Source organism: Humulus lupulus, chromosome 9, assembly GCF_963169125.1.
Source record: "Humulus lupulus chromosome 9, drHumLupu1.1, whole genome shotgun sequence".
NCBI lineage: Eukaryota > Viridiplantae > Streptophyta > Magnoliopsida > Rosales > Cannabaceae > Humulus > Humulus lupulus.
The window spans coordinates 56,372,894-56,397,281 of record NC_084801.1 but is presented as its reverse complement, the minus strand read 5'-3'; the positions used below and the strand labels follow the sequence as shown (position 1 = coordinate 56,397,281).

The 24,388-nt window shown below is 40.5% G+C and overlaps 1 protein-coding gene across 1 annotated transcript; it reads left to right on the top strand.

The window, feature by feature from the left end:
* The first annotated feature begins 628 nt into the window (after positions 1 to 628).
* On the top strand, positions 629 to 24,388 carry LOC133800854 (lecithin-cholesterol acyltransferase-like 4). Its single transcript, XM_062238938.1, has 11 exons — positions 629 to 1,077; positions 1,533 to 1,624; positions 3,019 to 3,137; positions 4,041 to 4,176; positions 4,321 to 4,372; positions 4,650 to 4,750; positions 21,715 to 21,894; positions 22,292 to 22,449; positions 22,677 to 22,731; positions 22,949 to 23,002; positions 23,739 to 24,388. Exons 1-11 carry the CDS (start codon positions 837 to 839, stop codon positions 24,156 to 24,158), a joined length of 1,608 nt encoding a protein of 535 aa, XP_062094922.1. The 5' UTR covers positions 629 to 836; the 3' UTR covers positions 24,159 to 24,388.

Sequence of the window (24,388 nt, the reverse complement as noted above, 5' to 3'; positions counted from 1 at the left end):
CATTAAAAAATAATGCAACTTAAATGTGAAAAAATTATGACTTTATCCTAAACTTAAATATTTATATAGAAAATAAACAGTTATATATTTAAAAAAAGATAAAAAAATTAATTGGTAAAAAAAAAAGTCATATACTATGTAATTTTACTTAGCAAGTCCAATGAGATCGCATTCGAGCATTTTGCTTTTAACAACATATCAAACTCAATCAGATGCCAAATGTTACCCTATTTTTGCTCGAATGTTAATGTCTCCCACCATTATATATAGTGGAGTAATATAGCAACAACAAAATCTTTTTTTTTTTTTTTGCTTTTTGATTTTTAAATTAATATTTTATAAAGAAATATATATGTATATTATTTATTTTATAAGATAAATTAATACAGTAATATATAATATATTCTTGGTGTTGATTTATCATCAAAATAGTTTTGATGCTTTGACTTGGCCTTAATATATGTAGGGTCAAATTCCTAACAATAATACATAAATAATAAAACTGAAATGAAAAGCCAAATTTGCAAATGTGAAATGAAAACAAATATTTTATTGTAACAAAATTTGTCGTTCAATAGGAAATAGTTGTGTACATGTGCGTAGTTTGTAATGGAGTACGTGTACCACTCGTAAAGTTAGTTTTCTAATATTTTTCATTGTACGCTTTGTCTCTCCTCCTCCTCCTCCTCCTCCTCATCATTCATCCATTTCTCCCCAATTCCCTAGTCCCGTCAATTCCATTCCCAATTCTTCACAATCGAAGCTCTGATTTTGGAATTTTGATCACAATTGCAGCTTTAACCATAATCTAGGGTTTCGGTATTTGTGCTGTAAATATGGCGTCGCTTTTGGAGGAGATTGTGGAATCAGTGGAGATGTGGTTAAAGCTGATCAAGAAGCCCCAGCCTTACGTTGACCCGTCTCTTGACCCGGTGCTTTTGGTGCCCGGTATCGCGGGTTCAGTACTGAAGGCTGTTGATGATGAAAGTGGTAAAGAGGAGCGGGTTTGGGTCAGGATTCTTGCTGCTGATTACAAGTGTCGGACTAAGCTTTGGTCTCGCTTCGATCCTACTTCGGGTAAGTTTGCTTTTATCTCTGGTTGAAACGAATATAACTTTTATTTGTGTTTTCTTAAGCTTGGGCTTTTAGAACTTGGAAACAAAATAAATTTTGTTATTTGTTTTTTCAAAAAACAAGAAACTTGCCCTGCCCGATTACGTTTGGTTGCTTGAAATTTGACCGAAAATGAAGTGAGATGATCTAAGAATTTAGTGGGCTCGTTTATCTTTTGCATATAAGTTTTGAAGTTGGAAATGTTTTGAGAGTGCGTATTGGACAGGAAGTCTGGATTCTCCGTTTAGGATACTTTTTTTTTTAATTATGTGTGCAATACAATTTTATAACTGAAAATTGTTTTTATATTGATTTTGTTGTTTCGTATCGATGGTCTAATGATAAATTCTAATTAATGCCTTGAGAATTGAGACGCAAAAAGTTGTATTTACTTTCTCACATTGTAACACATGGAACAGGTAGAACTGTGTCTTTGGATCAAAAAACAAGTATAGTGGTTCCTGAAGACAGACATGGTCTCTATGCAATTGATGTTTTGGACCCTGACATGGTAAGTTTTTTTTTTTTATTTCCTTAGTTTATGGAATTTTAATTTGGATCGCTGACCACTTTTTAGTCTTTTTATCCCCATAAAAATAATACTTTAAAGTTGATTAGAGGAGAATAACTAATAACTAGCTGTTAAAGCTCAGAACTGATGTTAGACCATGTAGAAACACCCTTAATTAATAGAAATGACTTGATGACATCTATATGTTAAAGAGCCAGGCAAGACCTGCTTTCAGATGATTGAAGGTTTACCCAATGCCAAATTAATCGTATTCTGGCCTGAAGCAGTGAACCTGCTTGTGAGGCATTTTAGTTTCAAATTGGAGTTTCAAAGTGGGTTTATATTATGGACTTTCTTTTTTATTTTGATAAATTCAAGCATCTCAATATTAGGGTTAATGCCTTACCCTCATATGAAGTAGGAACATGCTAGTGATAACATTGAATCACTTGAATGATTTGAAACGGTGGGATTTTTGCCATATTCAAAATTGTGTATGAAAATCAACTTGTTGGTGCTGTATTACTTCATTTATTATAAATGGAAGAGGCTAAAATTCTCGCTCTTAAATAATAAATTGCATCGTAAGAAAATATATGGAATGAAAAATAATTTTTCTTTTTGTGGTTCGGGCATCTTGGTTAAGAGGAATGGAAGATTTGTGATGATATTCCAGGGTAGAAGGCTATGCTGGATAGGATAAAGCTTCAAATCAAGTTATGGACCTCTTAGGAAAAAGATTTTGGGGATTTTCAATGGCCTGGATTTTTTAAATGGTTATCTTGAACACCTTTCTCTCTTATCTCTTCCTTATTTGTAGTAAAACCTACTATATATTCATAAACTTTTTGTTTTGTTTTTTATATGAAAACAAAGTTAGTTGTGAAATAAAAATGGAAGTTTGAGAAAGCTTTGGTTATAGGATACATGTTGACAGATAAATGAATGAGCACCGGCAATCCTCAAAAGAGAGGTAAAAGGAGATATAAAAATTAAGCAGCCATATTTTGATAAGATACAAAACTTATATATAGAGCAAAAACAGAAGTACATATGACAGAGGGTAAGGAACCCAAGGACAAAAAGTTTAAAATATGAAACTGTAAAACATAGAAAAAGTAAGTAAAACAAAAGTATTAAATTTAATGTTCCATTTATGAAATGGAAATGCACTTAATTGTTTCAGGACAAAGGATATTGAAATGCTAATCCATCACAAAGGATATAGAAATGCCCCCTTCAGTAAAACAACTAATGACTATTAAATAAATTAATTTTCAAAACTTTCTTGTCAGTACCATAGAGATATGGATTATCTTGCATTTTCTCTAGCATTTTGGAGATTAATAGTAAGATGGCTTCCTCGTCAATTTTCATTTACTTTTTTTATGCAGGTTATTGGACGTGAGTGTGTTTATTATTTCCATGATATGATTATTGAAATGATCGAGTGGGGTTTCCAAGAGGGGAAAACACTTTTTGGATTCGGTTATGATTTTCGCCAAAGCAACAGGTATTTTTTATTTAACTATGAAGTGTTCTACAAATAACATTAAAGGTCCTTGGATCTCTCTCCTTTGTGTGGAGAAAAAAATAAATACCAGATCTGCATGTTCTGGAGCACTTTTGTGTAAGTAATGAATGTACTTGAAAGAAAGAGCTATGTTTGTGGAGTCTTAGTGGAAGTTTGTTATAGTGCATCGCCTCCTTTATCAATTTGCAGAAGCAATGAATGTGTTGTCATTAGAAATATTCTATTTTACTGTGCATGTGGTGAGAAAAATAGAAGGCATTTAAGATTTTAATGTCCATTATTCCTTGTTTATATGTAAATGATATTACTTTACCCAACCAATCTAGTTATGTACGTAATAGATATGTCATTAATGCCATTAATTGATGAGCCTCCCATAAGGTTTACTTATGCCAGGCACTAATAGAAACAGCAGCAGAGGAGAGCAACCTTTTTTAACAGCAGCAAAGCAAAGCAAGACATATTAGCTTTGCTGTTTTAAGGGCTGGTTATGTGTAATTTGTGCTGAGCTGTTGTTCTGTGTGTATTTTGTACTGAGATTACTGCATTGATAGTAATTGTGATTCCAAAATTATGGAACAAAAATATTTCAGGATCATGGCAGGCAGTATGGAAGAGTCCTTATGTTTTGTTCTCTAGATTGATACTGCCATCATAAGGATAAATAAACTTACTAATTTGTTTCTTTCTTGTTTTAGACCTTAAATATGTTTTTGGTTAACAGATGGTTTAGAATTTAGGTAAAGGGAATAACTGAAGACCTTTTAACTTCACAGCTTTTAAAGGCTTTGTATCATTGTCTTCTTGGTGAACTCAAAACTTCTATATGTCAGCTGTTGGATGATTCTATATTCCCTGATATGTTTTTTCTGTCTTGAGTAGATTGCAGGAGACATTGGATCGTTTCAGTGTAAAACTAGAGTCGATATATAATGCTTCTGGAGGAAAAAAGATCAATGTTATAACCCATTCAATGGGGGGTGTTCTCGTGAAATGTTTCATGAGCTTGCATGCTGATGTAAATTGTCCATCTCGCTTTCTTAAATTTTATTTCTCGTCCCTTAATGGTTTTCCATTTCAAGTTTATTGATTAAGTCTTTGTATTTTGCCATTACTAAAGATTGAAAAGTACTAAATCATACAATTTATGCTCATTGTGCAGGTTTTTGAGAAGTATGTCAAGAATTGGATTGCAATAGCTGCACCATTCCAAGGTAATTAACAACAGAACAATGCTGTCATACAATTTCAGTGAGCAAGGTTGACAAAAGCTTACACTGTTTTTGCCAGTTATCATATTATGGTTACAGTAACTTGAACAGTTTTTCATTTTTTTAAAAAAAATGGGGGACAGCATGCCAAAACTGTCACTTAGTCGGTGACAAATAAATTACAAAAGAGCAGGCCTGGAGACAAAAAACGCTTAACAATTCCTGTTTGACTGAAATGGTGCATCTCAATTAATCTGTTTTTTTTTATATTGTAAAACAGGTGCACCTGGGTATGTTGCCTCTACCTTTCTAAATGGAATGTCATTTGTCGAAGGATGGGAACAGAATTTTTTTATATCAAAATGGAGCATGCACCAGCTGGTATGAGTCTACTGAAGTAAATATTTATTGTTATTTCCAGTCTTCTACTACTAATAGTACTAAATTAGTTATTTGGAGTTTCCTACTTGTCAGCTCCTTAAAATTCTTCAATCTTTGCTTAATTAAACGTAATATCTTTGTGAAAACTATGAGGAAAAAATTATTTTTATTATTTCTGTGTATAATTTACAACCTAGAACTGAGTATATATAGGGTTTTTAACATATCAATCCCCTTTAATACATAATAATTACAATAAATGAAATTATTATAAAATAGGAAACAAAACAATAACAAGAAATTAAATAATAAAGAAACCAAATCAATAGGATTTGATTTCATAGCTGTCAACACTCCCCGCCAAGTTGGACTGTAGATATTGATGAGTTCAAGCTTGTTTATTAAGAAATCAAATACTTTTTTCAGATAATCCACTTCCCCTCAAGCTTGTCAACACTCCCCCTCAAGCTTGTTTGGTAAGAATATCTGCTACTTGTTGGTTTGTGTGTACATACTCAATTTTTATAACCCCTCCATCAATTTTCTCCGTAATAAAGTGACGATCTTCTTCCACGTGCTTTGTTCTGTCACGATGGAGTGGGTTGTGAGCAATACTAAGAGCAAACTGGTTGTCACAATAGAGCCGAACTTGGGCTTTGTACTCATTCTTCAATTCTCTCAGTAATCTTTTTATCCATATTGCTTTGCACACTCCATGGGCCATGACTCTATATTCAGCTTCTGCACTGCTTCTTGCAACAACAGTTTGTTTCTTACTTCGCCATGTTACCAAGTTGCCCCACACTAAAGTACAAACAAATGTAGATTTTCTATCATCAATCGATCTAGCCCAGTTTGCATTTGTGTATGCTTTGACTTTTCGTTTGAGAGTTTTCTTGAAAAATAACCCTTTGCTTGGTGTTCTCTTTAAATACAGCAAAAATACACAGCATTGAGATGACCTTGGCGTGGGTCATGTATATACTGACTCACTAGACTTACAACAAAGGCAATGTCTAGTCTAGCATGTGAAAGATAAATGAGCTTTCAAACTAACTGTTGGTATCTTCCTTTGTCAACTGGTTCTCCTTTGAGCATTTGGTCTTTGTTCCCAAGTTCGATTGGATTTTTGCTAGCCTTACTATCTAGCATTCCAGTTTCGTTTAGGAGATCAAGAGTATACTTCCTTTGTGATACAGAAATACCTTTTTTCCTCCTAGCAATTTCCATATCCATAAAGTATCTCAATGTTCCAAGATCCTCGACTTCAAACTCTTTTGCCAATAATTCTTTTGATCAAATTCATCTCCTTGGTATTATTGCTCGTGACTATAATATCATTAGCATATAGAATCAGGATAGTCATGTCTATTTTTCCCGAGTGTTTGATGAATAGAGTGTGGTCTGTTTGAACTTGTATGTAGCCGAGATCATTGACTACTTTTGAAAAACGATTGAACCATACTTGAGGAGATTGTTTAAGGCCATAGAGTGATTTGTAGAGTTTGCAAACAATCTTAGGAGTTTCTTCAATCCAGGAGGTTGAGCCATGTAGACCCCTTCTAGTTCACCATTTAAGAAAACATTTTTTTACATCTAACTGGTGTAATTCCCAATCCAAGTTGGCTGCCAGTGAGAGTAGAACTTTGATAGTATTGAGTTTGGCTAGAGTGAATGTTTCGGTATAGCCAATCTCATAGGTTTGTGTAAACCCCTTTGCAACTAACTGCACTTTGTACCTTTCGATAGATCCATTCACATTATACTTGACAGTGAATACCCATTTGCATCCTACCATTCTTTTGTCATGTGGTTATTCCACTAGTTTCCAAGTCTCATTCTTTTTTAGAGCTCTCATTTCTTCATAAACAGTTGCTCCATTCAGGAATCACAACATTTGACAGGCTAGTAGAAAGCTTTAAAAGAAGAAAATTTTTAATAAGAAATAAACTTGGAATGTCTAGATCAGAATCAGTGTTTGAGTGGAGATTACTTGACACATTTGGTGGAGAAGCATCTACCATCAGATTGGTCTCTTAATTGTGCTAAGGATTCATTACATGGTTATTTATTTGTCGTCTAGAATAAACACGCAACTCTTGTTGGTTCGGAGGATGTGCATCTGTTTCATTTGACTCAGAGGATGGAGCAAGATCTTGTGAAGATTGATCTACTGAAGTTTGAGTTGAATTTGGAAGTTGTGAAGACATTATAGAAGAATTAAGAGGGATGTCCAACCCCATGACCACTGAGCTTCGTGGTTGTGATTGTTCTCCCCCTGAAGCGAAGTGGGAGATAAGTATGGTGTGTTTTCAAAGAATGTGACATCTTGTTAGACATAAGTTCTTTGTGTAATAGGACAATAGCACTGATATCCTTTATGAGTAGGTGAGTAGCCAATGAATACAATTTTAATGGTTCTTGGGTCAAGTTTGGTACGATCCTTAAGATGGACATGAATAAAGGCGGTACAGCCAAATGTCTTAACATGATGAGTGTTTGAAGACAGGTGAGAATAGGAAGTAAGGAGAATAGAATATGGTGTCTTAAAATGAAGTGGTCGACTAGGAAGGTGTTTAATGAGATAGGCAATGGTGAGAATGGCATCTCCCCAAAAGGTACTTAGGAACATGCATAGTGAGTATTAGGGCACGTGTCACTTTTAAGAGGTGACGATTCTTTCATTCAGCGATGCCATTTTGTTGGGAGTATCGACACAGGAACTTTGGTGAATAATGCATTTTTGGGAAAGATAGGGTCCCAAGGCGGTATTGAAATATTCTGTGCCATTGTTTGTTCGTAATATACAAATAGATGTCTGAAATTGTGTTTGAATCATAGTATGAAAATTTTGAAACACATTGTATGTTTTCGATTTGTGTTTGAGTAGGTATACTCAAGTGAGACATGTGTGATCATCAATAAATGTGATGAACCAAGGATGGCCGTGGGAAGTAGTGATTTTGGAAGGTCCCCACAGGTCATTGTGGATTAAAGAGAAAGGGCTGGTTGGTGTATAATTTTTTTGAGGAAAAATAGCCTGAGTATGCTTAGCCAATTGACATATATCACATTGCAAAGAGGTATAATTATTATTGGAAAATAATGATGAAAATAGATGTTTTAAATATGAAAAAATGCAATAACATAATTTTGCTAGAGTTTGAAATAGAAACAGAGTTTAAAGTAGACATTGAAATAGAAGACAAACTAGATAAATCAGGTTGCCATATTCTTGGTTGACGAAATTCAAAGAAATAAAGTTCACCGTGCCAATTGTCCTCTCCTGGGATAGTTCCTAAAATTGACAATAATTGGAAAGAATTTTAGCAAGGCTGCTAGGCCCGACTACCTGCAGTTCTGGAATTAATCCAATAAAACAGTACCAAAACAGAAACAAGACAGAGCAAATAATCCAAGCTGACCAAGAAGCTGTGAAATGTATATTAATCAGCCAAATTGATACAATTTCCATAGGGATTCGAGAGCCTGGGACTCTCCAGCAGTAATTAGCAAAAGCTAGTACATGCATACCCTTCTCTTTCCTCCTAACTGAATATATTCAGCTACTCCTTATGTTATGAATTCCCTGCTAAATAAAACAATCCAGAACCAATACTAACAAACAGAGAACAACACAGAGCAGAAATGGGAAATGTGCATTAATGGGGACCTGGGTTGTTCGAGAGCCCAGCCTCTCCAATTACAATGTACACTTCTTGTCTACATAAACCAGAAAACAATTTGATACTTATACTAATCCCTACTGCCTTACTGTGTACTCACTCACATTTAATTCCAGCTAACATAACTAACTCTGTGACACCCATAACAACCCCAATTCTGTACTACTTCCCCACACTAAGTCCCCTTAGACCCCTTAGATAGTCTAGAGTAAACATACATCAAAGGAGGCCTATCAATACCGCCCCCTAAAAGCTTCACCTTGTCCTCAAGGTGAAAGTGAGGAAATTGTTCTTGAATCACTTGAAACTCTTCCCAAGTAGCATCACAATCTGGTAAATTCTGCCACTTAATGAGGGCTTGGGGGCGTTCTTTCTGCGTTCCTGGGCGAATTTCCAGCACTTCCTGAGGCTCCAAAAGCCATTCTAACTCCGCTGTCAATGCTGGAGACAATGTTGAGGCTTGCTGTCCTTGTCCCAATGCTGGCCGAAGGAGTGATACATGGAACACTGGGTGTATGGTGGCTTCCGGAGGGAGCTGGAGGCGGTAAGCCGCAGGTCCCACGCATGCTGTCACTGGAAAGGGACCAAAAAACCGCGGAGATAGCTTCTCATTCACCCTCTTTGCTAATGTCCGCTGTCTATACGGTCTGAGTTTGACGTAAACTAAGTCCCCCACCTTGTAATGTACGTCACGGCGCCTACGATCAGCCTGAAACTTCATCTTTTGTTGCGCTCTATGAAGATTCTGTTTCAGCAGCACTAAAATATCGTCCCGCTGCTGAAGGTGTTGCTCTACTGCAGAGACTTTTGTGCCAAACTGTTCAAAACGCAGCAGCGGAGGAGGGTCCCTGTGATAAACAGCTCTAAACGGTGTCATTCCAGCTGCCGTATGGAACGAAGTATTGTACCAATACTCTGCCCAAGAGAGCCACTTCATCCATTGGGTCGGTTTTGCGCTCACAAAACAGCGAAGGTATGTTTCCAAACAGCGATTAACCACTTCCGTTTGCCCATCCGATTCGGGGTGATAAGCAGTACTTTGTTTCAATGATGTCCCTTGCAGCCGAAACAACTCCTTCCAAAACAAACTCAAGAATATTTTGTCACGATCTGAGACAATAGAACGTGGAATGCCATGTAATTTCACTACCTCCCTTACAAAAACTGTCGCCACTGTGACCGCTGAAAAAGGATGTTTCAAAGGAATAAAATGGCCATATTTGCTTAGTCTGTCCACCACGACCAAAATACTGTCAAACCCATTAGAAACCGGTAGTCCCTCAATGAAATCCATGGAAATGTCTTCCCAAATCTGGTCTGGAATGGGTAATGGCTGCAATAAACCAGCGGGTGATTGTGCTAGATACTTATGTTGCTGGCAAACTGTGCACTCAGCCACAAAACGCTGAGCATCCTTGCGCATTCCACGCCAATATAGGTCGGCTGCTACCCGCTGAAATGTCTTGAACACCCCCGAATGACCCCCCACCTTACTACTATGGTACTCTTGTAACAAAATAGGAATAAAGGGTGACGAAGATGGAATAACCAGCCTACCCCGAAACTTCAAACACCCTTGAACTAGTGAATACCTGCCTCCATGTTGTCCCAAAGACAGCTCTTTCATGATCTTGGCCAAAAATGGGTCCGTCGCCACGTGGGCTTGAAGGTCTGGAATTGAAACGACGTTAGGGACCGAAATAGCTGCGAGGTACTCTTCGCAATGGATTCTGGACAGAGCATCCGCTGCCTTGTTCTCCAATCCCGGCTTGTAAATAATATCAAAATCATAACCCAACAATTTTGTAAGCCACTTTTGATGCTCCAATGCGACCAGCCGTTGTTCCAAGAGGTATTTTAAACTTTGTTGATCCGTTCGCACCAAAAACTTACGTCCCAACAAATAGGGGCGCCATTTTTGAACCGCTAAAACAATTGCCATAAGCTCCCTCTCATACACCGATTTCATGCGCGCCCTAGGAGCCAAAACCTTGCTGAAAAATGCAATGGGCCGGCTGGTTTGCATGAGGACAGCCCCCAATCCCATCCCGGAAGCATCCGCTTCAACCACAAAAGGTGCTGAAAAATTGGGTAGCGCTAACACGGGGACGGAGCACATAGAGTGCTTAAGTTGCTCAAAAGCGGACTGTGCTTCCATAGACCATTTAAACGCATCCTTGCGGAGTTGATCGGTAAGTGGCTTTGCTATGCTTCCATACCCACGAACAAACTTGCGGTAGTAGCCCGTTAGCCCCAAAAAACCCCGTAGGCCCTTTATAGTTTTCGGCACTGGCCAAGTTCGCATCGCCTCTAATTTGCTAGGATCGGCCGACACACCTTGGGCTGAAATGATATGCCCTAGGTACTCCACCTCCGCTTGGCCAAAAGAACACTTTTTGTGATTCGCATAGAGCTGGTGTTGCTGTAGACGCTCTAAAACCAGCGCTAAATGATGGGTATGTTCTTCCAAAGAGGCACTGTAAATAAGAATATCATCAAAAAAAACCAGCACAAATTTTCTCAAAAAATCCCGAAAAACTTCATTCATTAGAGCTTGAAACGTCGCTGGGGCGTTAGTAAGTCCAAAAGGCATGACAAGAAATTCGTAGTGCCCCTCATGTGTTCTAAAAGCTGTTTTTGCCACGTCCTCCGCCTTGACACGGATTTGATGATACCCCGATTTCAAATCCAACTTCGAAAAGATGCTAGCACCATGAAGCTCATCCAACAGCTCATCAATTACTGGAATGGGAATTTTATCAGCCACCATTTCGCGGTTTAAGGCGCGGTAGTCCACACAAAAACGCCAGCTGCCATCCTTCTTCTTAACCAAGAGTACCGGGCTAGAAAAGGGGCTGGTGCTAGGCCTAATGATCCCTGCCCGCAACATTTCAGACACTAGACGCTCAATCTCGGCCTTCTGCACTTGAGCGTACCGGTATGGACGCACAGAAATGGGTCCCGACCTCGTTCGGAGTGTGATTTGATGTTCTCGGCTGCGTGTAGGCGGTAATCCTTCGGGCATCACAAAAACCGGCTGGAACTTGCTAATAACTTCAGTAATTTCGGCTGGAATTCCTTGCTGTCCCTGTGTATTCTCCGCTGCCAAGTTACCAAAATGAACCCAAAACCCCTGCGCCTCTCGTTCTACGGACAAGATCATCGCCTTGAGCGATATGGGAGACTTGCACAGACTTGGGTCGCCCTGTAAAGTGATCCAAACTCCGGCCATTTCAAACTTCATCACCATAGTGCGCCAGTTAACTTGCATATTACCAAGAGTTTCCAGCCATTTTATTCCCAAGATGACATCTGCACCGCCCAATTCTAGTGGCAAAAAATCTGTCACAACCCGCAAAGCTCCTAAATCCAGCTCCACTTGAGCACAAATTCCTTCCGTTCGAACTTTGCCGCCCGTCCCCAATAGTACCCCGTAACAAGTGGTTGCTGTAATCGGAATGCCGGAAGCTTGAACAACATCCATGGAGATAAAATTATGCGTGGCCCTACTGTCTATTAACACAGTCACTGACTGGTTCCCAATTCGACCCGCGAGCTTCATTGTGTGGGCAGAGGTGATACCCACTAAAGAATTCAGCGACAATGTTGCAAGTGTTTCCTCTGTAGCGGCCGTTTCTCCAGACTCCGGCGACGGGGGTGGCGACTCATCGGTTTCTTGAGGATCGTCGTCATCCAGAACCAATAAAACTTGAATAGCTTTCTGCTCACACTCATGCCCCTTGAAGAACTTCTTATCGCAGCGAAAACAAACACCCCGTGCCTTGCGATCTTGATACTCTGCCTCTGTAAGGCGACGAAATGAAGGGGGTTTTGATGAAGAAGACCCATTCGGCCGATTGCTGCTGGACTGGGGAGAGAACCCCGACGGTGCGACGTGCAATGGTGGAGGAGTCGTGCGATGCGTGAAGCTGCTTCCTGGGCTGCGTTGGGTCGAGCTAGGGCTCGTGAAACCCTTAGAGAAGATGGGCTTCAGAGTTGGGCCTGAGTGGAGTAGCTGGTGCCCCTCTTCCACGCGTTGGGCCGTGTCCATTAACGGGCCCAGTCCGATTGGCTGGAGAATGTGCAGAGCCGCCTTGATATCGTCCTTCAAGCCACGAACGAAGCTTGCCTCCAACAAGTGCTCCGGCACGTCTGCGATTCGCGAAGCTAAGCTCTCCCACCGGACCCGATAATCCCTCACCGTGGTGGTCTGATTGATCGTGAGCAACTCCTCAAATAGCGAACCCACGGGAGAAGCTCGAAAACGAAGAAGAATCAGCTTCTTCAATGTTGCCCAGGAAGTGATTGGGCGCCGCTGGTTTTCCCATTGAAACCAGGTAAGTGCGTCCCCATCGAGCCCGACAATGGCGGTTTCCAGCATCGCCGTTTCTGTCAAGCGGGAGAGGAGGAAATAACGTTCCGCCCTATGAATCCACCCATCGGGATTTTCACCAGAAAAAAGGGGAAGCTCCAGTCGAGGGGGACGGAAATCGTGACCATAGTTTTGAGCTGAGTATTCTGGATCGAAGGGAGCTGCGGTCGGTGGCGCGGGGTAAGTTGGAGGTGGTGGCTGAGGTGGGGAAACCGTTGAGAATTCGGGTGCTGGGCGCGGTGAACTGTCCCCGTCGACGGCTCGGCGTTGACGATCAGCACTCACGGCCGCGCCCTCAGTAGCAACTCTTCCCGAAGCTTGGAGCAATTGAGCTAAATGAGTAATAACGAAATCCATCTTCTTCTCGATGTCGGGTAGCCGCTGAACTTCCGATTTCAAGGACTCAATCTCCCTCGGCAACTGATTGAAGTCCGATCGAACCTCCTGCAAACTCCGATTGAAATCTGATTGTATCGCTTCTAATTTCTCATCAAACATTTCTACTTGCAACTGCGGTTTCGGGCCCATGAGGATCGATGCTCTGATACCACTTTGTTATGAATTCCCTGCTAAATAAAACAATCCAGAACCAATACTAACAAACAGAGAACAACACAGAGCAGAAATGGGAAATGTGCATTAATGGGGACCTGGGTTGTTCGAGAGCCCAGCCTCTCCAATTACAATGTACACTTCTTGTCTACATAAACCAGAAAACAATTTGATACTTATACTAATCCCTACTGCCTTACTGTGTACTCACTCACATTTAATTCCAGCTAACATAACTAACTCTGTAACACCCATAACAGCCCCAATTCTGTACTGCTTCCCCACACTAAGTCCCCTTAGACCCCTTAGATAGTCTAGAGTAAACATACATCAAAGGAGGCCTATCACCTTATTATCTACAATTACTAAACAGCCCCTTCCTATAGACCGAACTACCTCTGGTGCGTGGACTTGGTTCTCCTAGCATAAGTGAGCCGAATAGGAGGCCTAACATTACCCCCCCTATATCTTTAACCTTGTCCTCAAGGTTAAAAGACGGAAATTGATGGCGAATGGTCTCAAACTTCTCCCACGTGGCTTCAAACAGCGGTAAGTCTTTCCACTCGATTAACACTTCGAGCTGCTAGTGTGGGTCGTCCTTGGCATGACGGACATTGAGGAGCGCTTCAGGTTCAACAATCAACTCCAAATCAGCAGTCAATGTTGGAGGGAAAGTGGGCGAAGAGTGTGACGCCCCGACAGCAGCACGGAGCTGAGACACATGGAAAATAGGGTGGATGGCTGACGTAGCGGGCAGGTCCAAGTGATACGCTACTGCCCCAATCCGAGACAGCACCTTAAAGGGACCATAAAGACGTGCAGCCAGTTTTTCATTCTTCCGAATGGCCAAGGACTTCTGTCGGTAGGGTCGGAGTTTCACAAACACCAAATCCCCCTCTTGAAACTCCACATGTTGCCTGGACAAATCTGCCGCTGTCTTCATCTTCTGTTGTGCCCGCAGTAAATGCATCTTTAAATCGTCTAAAAATGCATCCTGGTCCTCCAATAACTGCTCGACAGCCACTGCCGTTGTGTTGCCATTCTCGTAGCGAATCAAAGTTGGAGGATCTCGGCCATAAAGTACTTTAAAAGGGGTGCATCCCAGAGCTGAGTGAAACGTCGTATTGTACCAATATTCAGCCCAAGACAGCCACTTCGCCCACACCCTCGGCTTCTCGGATGCAAAACAGCGTAAATACGTCTCAAGGCAGCGATTTACCACTTCAGTTTGGCCGTCGGTCTGGGGGTGGTACGCGGTACTCCGCTTCAGTTCTGTACCTTGTAAACGAAACAGTTCTGTCAAAAAATTGCTGAGAAAGATGTTGTCTCGGTCAGATACTATCGAGCGCGGTACTCCATGCAACTTGACCACAAAGTCAAGGAATTTCTCAGCCACGATCCGGGCATTGAAAGGATGCTTTAGGCCAATAAAATGGCTATATTTACTCAGTCGATCCACCACTACCAATATCGAATCTACCCCTTCTGACTTGGGCAGCCCCTCAATGAAATCCATGGACACATCTTCCCAAACCCGCTCGGGCAGCAGTAGTGGTTGTAATAATCCCACAGGGGACATGGCCATGCTCTTGTTCCGCTGACATACCTCACACTGACGCACAAAATCCGTCACCACCTTCTTAATACCTGGCCAATACACATCCCGTCGCAATCGCTGATAAGTACTCGACTCACCCGAGTGTCCTCCAATCGGTGAGCAATGATAATCCCGCAAAAATTCTGGCAGCAAGGAAGAAGAAGCTGTCAAAACCAATCTGTCCTTATACAATAGTCGCCCACTCTCCCAAGCGAATCCCGGAACTGCTTTCCCTTGGGTAAGGTCAGCAATCACTCCCAAACAGTTTGTCTTGCTGCACTTCCCGCGAGACCACATCCCAATCCAACCAAATAGTGGAGGACAAAACAGCGCAATCCACCCGTGGCAGCCGTGAGAGTGCATCAGCCGCACTATTACCCACCCCTGGCCGAAACTGAACCTCAAAATCATAACCCAATATTTTTACCCACCACTTCTGATGTTCTTGCGATACTAAACGCTGCTCTAACAGAAACTTTAAGCTCTTCTGATCTGTGCGCACTGTAAATTTCCTACCCAACAAGTAAAGTCGCCACTTCAATATGGCTAGTACAATTGCCATGAGCTCCTTCTCGTAAATTGACTTCAATTGGGCGCGCGGTTTAAGTGCTTGACTGAAATACGCAAGGGGCCGTCCCCCTTGCATGAGTACCGCCCCAATGCCATATCCCGAGGCATCTGTCTCCACCACGAAAGGCTTGGTAAAATCTGGAAGAGCCAGCACGGGCACGGATACTAGTGCTGTCTTGAGTGCTAAGAAGGCTTCAGTGGCTGCCGTTGACCACCCAAATTGGTCCTTTTTCAGTTGGTCCGTGAGAGGCCGTGCTATGGTCCCATAATCTGCGACAAACTTCCGGTAATAACCGGTCAACCCCAAGAAACCCCGCAGCTCTTCAAGCGTTGTGGGCAGCGGCCATTCAACCATGGCTTGAACTTTTGTGGGGTCAACGACGACCCCCTCAGCTGAAATGATATGACCCAACTATTCCAATTGAGATTGGAAGAAACAACACTTCTTGAGATTAGCATATAGCTGATGCTGTTCTAACGTCTGGAAGACCAAATCCAAATGTTCCAAGTGTGTGTCGCTGTCCGGGCTGTAAACAAGGATGTCGTCAAAGAAAACCAGCACAAATCGCCTCAAAAACGGCTTGAAAACTTCATTCATGAGGGACTGAAAAGTGGCGGGGGCATTCGTCAGCCCAAACGGCATGACAACAAACTCCTAATGGCCCTCGTGGGTGCGGAAAGCCGTCTTGGGAATATCTTCCAGTCGCGCTCGTATTTGGTGGTAGCCAGAACGTAAGTCTAACTTGGAAAAAATCTTGGCTCCATGCAACTCATCCAACAATTCGTCAATAACTGGAATAGGAAACTTGTCGACGACTGTCTCTCGGTTAAGTGCTCGGTAATCAACACAGAAACGCCAGCTGCCATCCTTCTTCCTAACCAGTAAAATGGGGCTGGAATAAGGACTGGTACTTGGGCGGATTATTCCCGCGGCTAACATTTCGCCCACCAATCGTTCTATCTCGTCCTTCTGAATTTGGGGGTAACGGTAAGGCCGCACGCTGATCGGTAAGGTGCCTGGACGCAGGGAAATGGCATGGTCACGACTCCGGTGTGGTGGTAGTGTCGACAACACATCAAAGACCGAACTGTACATTTGAAGTAATGCCTTGGCTTTACTCGGCAGCTCCCCCACATTTGGCTCAACCGTGGACATCCCCAACTCTACCTAAACCCTTGCCGTTCTTGTTGCAAAATCTTCCGCATGGCCTTCAAGGAAACGCTGGTCTTATGCAGGGAGGGTTCACCCCGCAACGTAAAAGCTTTGCCGCCAACGTTCAGCTTCATAATGTTGTCCTTCCAGTGATGGTATGTGCCCCCCAATGTCTCAAGCCACTGAATTCCCAGAATTACATCCGTGCTGCCCAACGGTAGTGGTAGAAAATCAGCAACAATTTCCAAATCTTGCAAAGCCAACGGAACCGAGCGACACACCCCTTCCCCCTTGACTGCCTGTCCCGTCCCCATTTGGACCCCATACGCTTCAGTGCGAGATATGGGAAGTTGCAGCTTCAATGCTAACTCAGCGGTAAGGAAGTTGTGGGTCGCCCCACTATCAATAAGAACGACCACGTCTTGTCCACGGATACTGCCCAGTAGCTTCATCGTCTTGGGCGAAGTCAAACCCACTACCGAGTTCAGTGACACCTCCACCAATTGAGCCTCCAGCCCCATTGACGGCGGCGCATCAGGGCCCATACCCAGCAGCTCCTCAAGCGGCTCGTCGGCCTCCTCCATCCTGGACCAACACAATCTGCAACTCAGGGAACTTGCACTCATGCCCCCGACGCCATTTGCCTTCACATTTGAAACACACTCCACGTGTTTTCCGATCCTGAATCTCAGCTTCTGTTAGGCGACGATAGGCAGCCGCTGGTGTAGTCGGAGAAGTCGCCTGCGGCGATGTAGCCGCCGAAGAGGGAAAAGGACCTCTGGACGTATCGAGCTGCAAGGGACCCAAGTGCCGAGTAGGGATGGGGTGTGTTTTGGGTGGCCCAAGCCCAACCCGAGAAGCCCTAACCAAGGACTGATTAGCCTCTATCACCTCTGCCAATTCTATGAGTTAAGCCAAGCCCGCGGGCTTAAGGATTCGCAGTGGGCCCTGAATCTCCATCTTCAGGCCCTTGAGGAACGTGGACACCAGCATTGAATCCTCCATCGTCCCCAGTGTGGACGCAATGGATTCGAATTGCCGCCTGTAATCCTGGATCGAGGACGTCTGCCGGAGGTTTAGCAAGCGGTCGTACAGGGAACCCTCCGTGACTGGCCTGAACCGTTTGACAATCAACGACTTCAGCTCTTCCCATGAAGCAATCGGCCTCCGAAGATTCTCCCAACGAAACCAATGGAGGGCCGCCCCCTCCAAACACATCACCGCAGCTTCTAATTGTTCAGCCTCCGACAACCGCTGCAACCCAAAGTACCTCTCCGCTCGATATGTCCACTCATCGGGGTCAGCCCCCGAATACACAAGCAGCTCGATCTTCCGAGCTCGGAAATCCGATCGATGGCCACCCTCACCCCCACGAAAAGACGACCCACCCAATAGAGGAGAGCCGTCCGAAGAGTGCTCGCCTGCGCCGGAGGGACGGTCAGCACCAAAACGTCCCGCGGCCAACTCAGAGGCGATAAGAGCCTGGCCCTTAATCACCATCTCTAATTTCTCGGTAAGAACTGCCATATCATGCGACTGCGATTGCACCGTATCCTGAAGGGCGGACAACTGAGATTCAACGGAGTCAATTCGTGAATCCATCCTCGTGTTCGTCATGCACCCCGAACGAGTGCTCTGATACCAATTTGTTAGGCCCGACTACCTGCAGTTCTGGAATTAATCTAATAAAACAATACCAAAACAGAAACAAGACAGAGCAAATAATCCAAGCTGACCAAGAAGCTGTGAAATGTATATTAATCAGCCAAATTGATACAATTTCCACAGGGATTCGAGAGCCTGGGACTCTCCAGCAGTAATTAGCAAAAGCTAGTACATGCATACCCTTCTCTTTCCTCCTAACTGAATATATTCAGCTACTCCTCCTTATTATCTACAATTACTAAACAGTCCCTTCCTATAGACCGAACTACCCCTGGTGCGTGTACTTGGTTCTCCTAGCATAAGTGAGCCGAATAGGAGGCCTAACAAAGGCAACGATTACCAGTAGTCAATTTGCTAACAAAAATTAAAGTGCATGTTAAAGAAGGAACATGAATGACTGATTTGAGAAGTAAATCAGCCGACAATTTAATGGTACCAATTCTTGCAACAAGAGAAAGCGTGCCATTTGCTATTCGAACACTAGAATGATTAGAACATGGAGTATAAGAATCAAATGAAGAATACAAACTAGTCATGTGATCCGAAGCACCGGAATCAATAATCCATGGTGTTTAAGAGTCGGTGAGAGAAAATATCAAATCAGCCGACAACAATTTAATGGTACCAATTCTTGCAACAAGAGAAAGTGTGCCATTTGCTATTCGAACACTAGAATGATTAGAACATGGAGTATAAGAATCAAATGAAGAATATAAACTAGTCATGTGATCTGAAGTACCGGAATCAATAATCAATGGTGTTTAAGAGTCGGTGAGAGAAAATGAGAAATTACCAAAGTGTGCAACAGAGCAAGATGCACTATGAGACCCCAAACTAGAAGAAGAGGACTGATTCAAGATATAAACTTTGTTGAGGACTGATGCAATTGACAGATTGTGCCCATTGCAAGTAATTTTACCTTCAAGTTGAGAACCAACAACATCAGTGGACTTAATTGAAGGAGTGGAGTCTAAATTCCGAACTGGCCTGATGGTCTGAGAACAGACTTTCTCGTCGAGTGACAGTCTGAGAAAAATCTGAGGACTACTAAGTTGTGAGATGTGATTGGAACCTGAGGTGATGAGAAGAACCACATATGAAGCAGGAAGCATCGAGGAAGAAGACGCATGAAAAGGTTGTTGGAGGCTGTCACGTGCCTACATGTGCCGGCGTGTGGCAACGGATGACGGCGGCACGTGGGGATCACGCACGGCTCTCCTAGGCACCGGACTCTGGCGAAATGGAGAGGCGACTGGCCTTCCTTCCTGGATCGGCGGTGTGAATAGAAGACCACTCCGAAATGGTTTTCTAGGATTGAAGTACCAAACCCTAATTTTTAAGAAAGGGTTGAGGAAAAATAAATTGAACCTGACTCTAATACCAAAAAAATTATTTGTGTATAATTTACAACCTAGAGCTGAGCATATACAGGGTTTTTAACATATCAATCCCCTTTAATACAGAATAATTACAGTAAATGAAATTACTATAAAGTAGAAAACAGAACAATAACGGAAACTAAATAATAAAGAAACCAAATCAATAGGATTTGATTTCATAGCTGTCAACAATCTTGAGTTGTGGTTTCATGCTTATCTTAGTTAGTAAGCAAAAAGTATCTTCCACTTGAGAGAAAAGTAAGAAGACGAGACTTCCCAAGCATAGTAGATTTCTAAGGAGTTCCAGTTCCATAATATCATAACATATTTTGGTTGAAATAAATTTTCACTGTTCAGATTAAAATATGACTTGCTTTTTAAAAGAAGTAGCTTTTTTCATTTAAGTAAATATGACTTATTTTCAATTTTTCACTACCAATTTTGTACTGAACACGTATATATGACTGGAAACCTCAAGTCACATAGGAAATTATTGCAAGGATTTATGTGCTTCGCAAATTAATATGAATTTTTCAAAAAAAAATTCGTTCATCACAAACTGAGATTGTGGAGGATTTGGGTAAATGACAACACTTTTTTTTTTTTAATTTGTGCATTGCTCTCTTTTTCTGTTCTTTCACTGCACTTAAATTGTGATATGATATCTATATTTTATAGGGAAATTTGCGACATTAATCTTTATGTAGTTCATTTTGTTGCACTTAAATCCCTATGTAAATTGTTTGGTGGCAAAAATTTATACTGCTACACATTTGATGCGGACATTGATCTCCTAACCGTTAAGTATGTCAAATGGTACACGTGGCAGCACCCTATTGCAACAAAATTCACTTTTGAGAAATTTGCTGCACAAATACCTATGTAGTTCATTTTGTTGCATTTTAATGCCTAAGTAAATTTTTTGTTGCAAAAAATTTAATAAAATAATTTATTCACCTCAAAAAATTACTAAAATCTAATTAACAATTTTTGATCTAAAAAAAAAATTAAATTAATCTTAAAAATTGACTAAATTCGTAGAGGGTATTTGGCACCTTAACTAAAAAACTGTTTTTTGTTTTAAAAAGCTAAAATCTGTTTTTTGAAAACAAGTGGGGGTGTTTGGCGTTATTTTCAGAAAACAATTTTTAAAAACAAAGTTGCAAAAAACAGAAAATTTGGAGAACAACAAAAAGTTGTTTTTTGTTGTTCTCAAATTTTTTTTGTCAATCTTATTTTTTTCTCACATCATTTATTTATTTATTATTATCTAACATCATTTATTGTCACATAATTTTCTCATTAGTTTCTCTCTTCAGTTTCTCTCACATCAATTTCTCTCTCATCACTTAATATATCATCATTTTCTCTCATCGTTTTTTCTCTCTCATCATTTCCTCTCTCATCACTTTCTCTCTACTCACTTCTCTCTCTTCACTTTCTTTCTCATCACATTCTCTCATTTTTTCTTAGATCAATTTCTCTCTTCTCAATTTCTATTTCTTCAAATTTTCTCACCTTACTTTCTCACTTCTTATTTTTCATAATTTTTTTTTTCAAATTATTTTATTTCATTATTTATTACAAACTTTTAAAATATTTTTCTCTTTATAAATATATTTGTTAGGCAACAAAATTTTTTCCTAGGCACTAAAGTGCAACAAAATGAGTACATAGGTATGTATGCTGCAAATTTCTCAAAAGCAAATTTTGTTGCCAATCGGGTGCTGCAACGTGTACCGCTTGACACACGTAACAATTGAGGGACTAACGTTCGCGCCAAATATGTAATGGCAGTGATTTTTGTCGCCAAAAAATTTATGTAGGGATATAAGTGCAACAAAATGAACTACATAAGGATTAATTCCACAAATTTCCCTATATTATATAGATTGATGAATGTTATATGTTTGGCTCCTTGTTTACCTATAATGTAATTTTGATCAGAGAGGTCTTCAAGATCATTTATTAGTATGTTGCAATGTTTCAGTTGATTGAATGTCCATCCGTGTACGAATTGATGGCTTGTCTGGATTTTGATTGGGAGCACATTCCTTTGTTAGAAGTCTGGCGAGAGAAGCTTGTTGATGAAAACTCTCATGTAGTGTTGGAGTCTTATTCCCCTGTAGAGAGTGTAGAAATTTTCCAGAAAGCTCTTTCAAGTAACTCGGTGAGCTTTTAACTTTTTCATTATAATGTTTTATTTTAATTGTGGTTTTTTTAACTTTAATGTCTACATTTTTTTGGCAGCTTTGGATTTGAAAGATATAAAGGCTTTCAATATTTTTTTAAAAGCTCTTTTTTTTCCCCTTATGGATGTGCCCAAAAATTCAGTGCGTACTTTAAAACATTGGAAGAAAAGTGTTTTTGTTTCCACCTGTGTTGTAATTTGTTTTATCATTCATCCTTCTAGTTTCTCTCTGTATCTAGTTTAGACCAAGCTTGCCAGTATTGATAAATAGGTTTTAGTAAGTAGCGTCAGACAACATTTTCCCAGGTTTTTTTGGATGTTGTGTGTGCATAACTTATAATAATAATTTATTGAAACTTGCATTTAAAAAATCTAGGTGAATCACGATGGTGAAAATATTCCTCTGCCATTCAACTTGGAGATCTTGAAATGGGCTAATGAAACACGAAAGATCCTTTCTCGAGCAAAAGTTCCTTCCCAAGTCAAATTCTTCAATATATATGGGACCGGTCTTGATACACCTCATAGTGTATGGTAATATACTTTGTAAATTATGTTGAACCATTGCATGATTACTTCTGCCGTAAGAATGTTCTTTTAATGTTAGACTTATATTATGATAGAGCTTGATAGCACTTCTGTATCTTTTTAGGTGATGTTTTTATTTTATGATAGAGTTTCATAGCACTTTTGTATCTTTATAGATGATGTTATTACACAGTTTGCTGTATGTCATTTCTGAACTTATTTTTGCAATGTAGCTATGGGAATGGGCAAACACCTGTAAAAGATCTTCAAGAACTAAGATATTTCCAGGTAATTATCTCTTACAATACTGAGTTTATTGTATAATTGTAGCTTCTTGGGCTAATATATTAGTGCATTTATCATTTATATATTGCTGTACCGAAAACACATCTTTAGGTCGCCCTCATCAAATGTTTAAAATTTCCTTATAAGAAAGTGTGTATTATGCTATACCTTATCCACTTTGGATGAATTATAATTGCTTTCTTATGTTTGAATGCATCAGCCAAGTTACATTTGTGTTGATGGTGATGGGACGGTACCAGTAGAATCGGCAAAGGTTTGCTAATTCTTCTTACCATTATTAATTTTGATTATAAATTTGTTAGATTACTTCTTTATAAACTAGGCATTTTATCTATAGCACGTTGAAAAATTGTCTTTGTTCATAGTCTATATGGACTGTATTTTTGTTCTTCTGATCCTCAGTTATGAATTGCTCTTGCATTCTAATAAGTCTGCTTTGTTCATAGTACGAAGAGAATAGTAGGGGATTCTCTTATTTAACCCAAGTTGAATTGTTTAGGGTAACACTAGGTTTTTTACTTTTCGGCTCGGAGTTAACACACTTGCTACAGAAGGTTGTTGTAAAGGTAGAGGAGAAGATAAATAGAACTAATTTAACTAAATCATAAGCTTAGACATCTTCTGAAAAAGAGAAAAAAGAAAGAAAAAAAAACTATGGCTGTTAGTGTTTTCAGGTCTTAACATCATAACTTTTAAGCAAGTTGGGTCTATTGCCGCCTTTAATTGATTCGGAAGATTTAATATTATAATTTTTTTCCAAAGATACTTGTGATAGAGTGCAAAAAAACCTTATTTTGTCTATATATTATATACTTTACTCCACTATTTTTCAAGTTAAACTCAATGCGTTAGCAGCTATGTATTTGCCAGTTAATGGTCTGGTGAAGATGTCATGTTATTGCTGAACATAGTTTGTGCGCTAGATTAAAACTATATTCAGCGAATTGGGAAAGGAATGTTTTGGTGTTTTGAAGGGATTTTTTTTCCAGGCTGATGGGCTTAATGCAGAAGCAAGGGTTGGTGTTCCTGGCGAGCATCGAGGAATCCTTTGTGACCATCACGTATTTCGGATTCTAAAGCACTGGCTGAGGGCAGATCACGATCCTTTCTACAATCCTCTAAATGATTATGTTATTCTACCAACTGCTTTCGAATTGGAAAGCCACAAAGAGAAGGGTTTGCAAGTGACATCGCTGAAAGAAGAGTGGGAGATCATCTCAGGGAACACAGAGGATCAAGACGATGTGGCTACTAAAAAGCCTTTAGTGAGCTCTATAACAGTTTTTCAGAATGGAGGCAACAATCAATCTTCCCGATCTGAGGCCTGCGCAACTATTGTTCTGCACCCCCAGAATGATGGTAAACAGCACGTAGAATTGAATGCTGTAAGTGTCTCAGTTGATGCTTAAATTGATTCCAATTAAATTTCTGTGATTTGAAGTGAAAGTCCTGTACATAGAAACCTTCATTGTCAGTGTTCCTGGATTTAATATTCCATTGTAAGATATGCCACCAATTATATGTACGTAGCTCAAGTGTGAATTCATGGACTGTTATTCTGTTGCCTTTTTCTAATATTAAAGAAAAGGAAAAAGATCTACCATGACTGCGCAAGACCTCTTGTGCTTAATTCTATAAA

Excerpts from the sequence above, each read along its gene's own strand:
- LOC133800854 (XM_062238938.1), top strand. The coding sequence starts at position 837 with ATGGCGTCGCTTTTGGAGGAGATTGTGGAATCAGTGGAGATGTGGTTA. Across the intron at positions 1,625-3,018 it reads ATGTTTTGGACCCTGACATG|GTTATTGGACGTGAGTGTGT; the intron begins GTAAGTTTTTTT and ends TTTTTTATGCAG. Across the intron at positions 23,003-23,738 it reads TACCAGTAGAATCGGCAAAG|GCTGATGGGCTTAATGCAGA; the intron begins GTTTGCTAATTC and ends TTTTTTTTCCAG.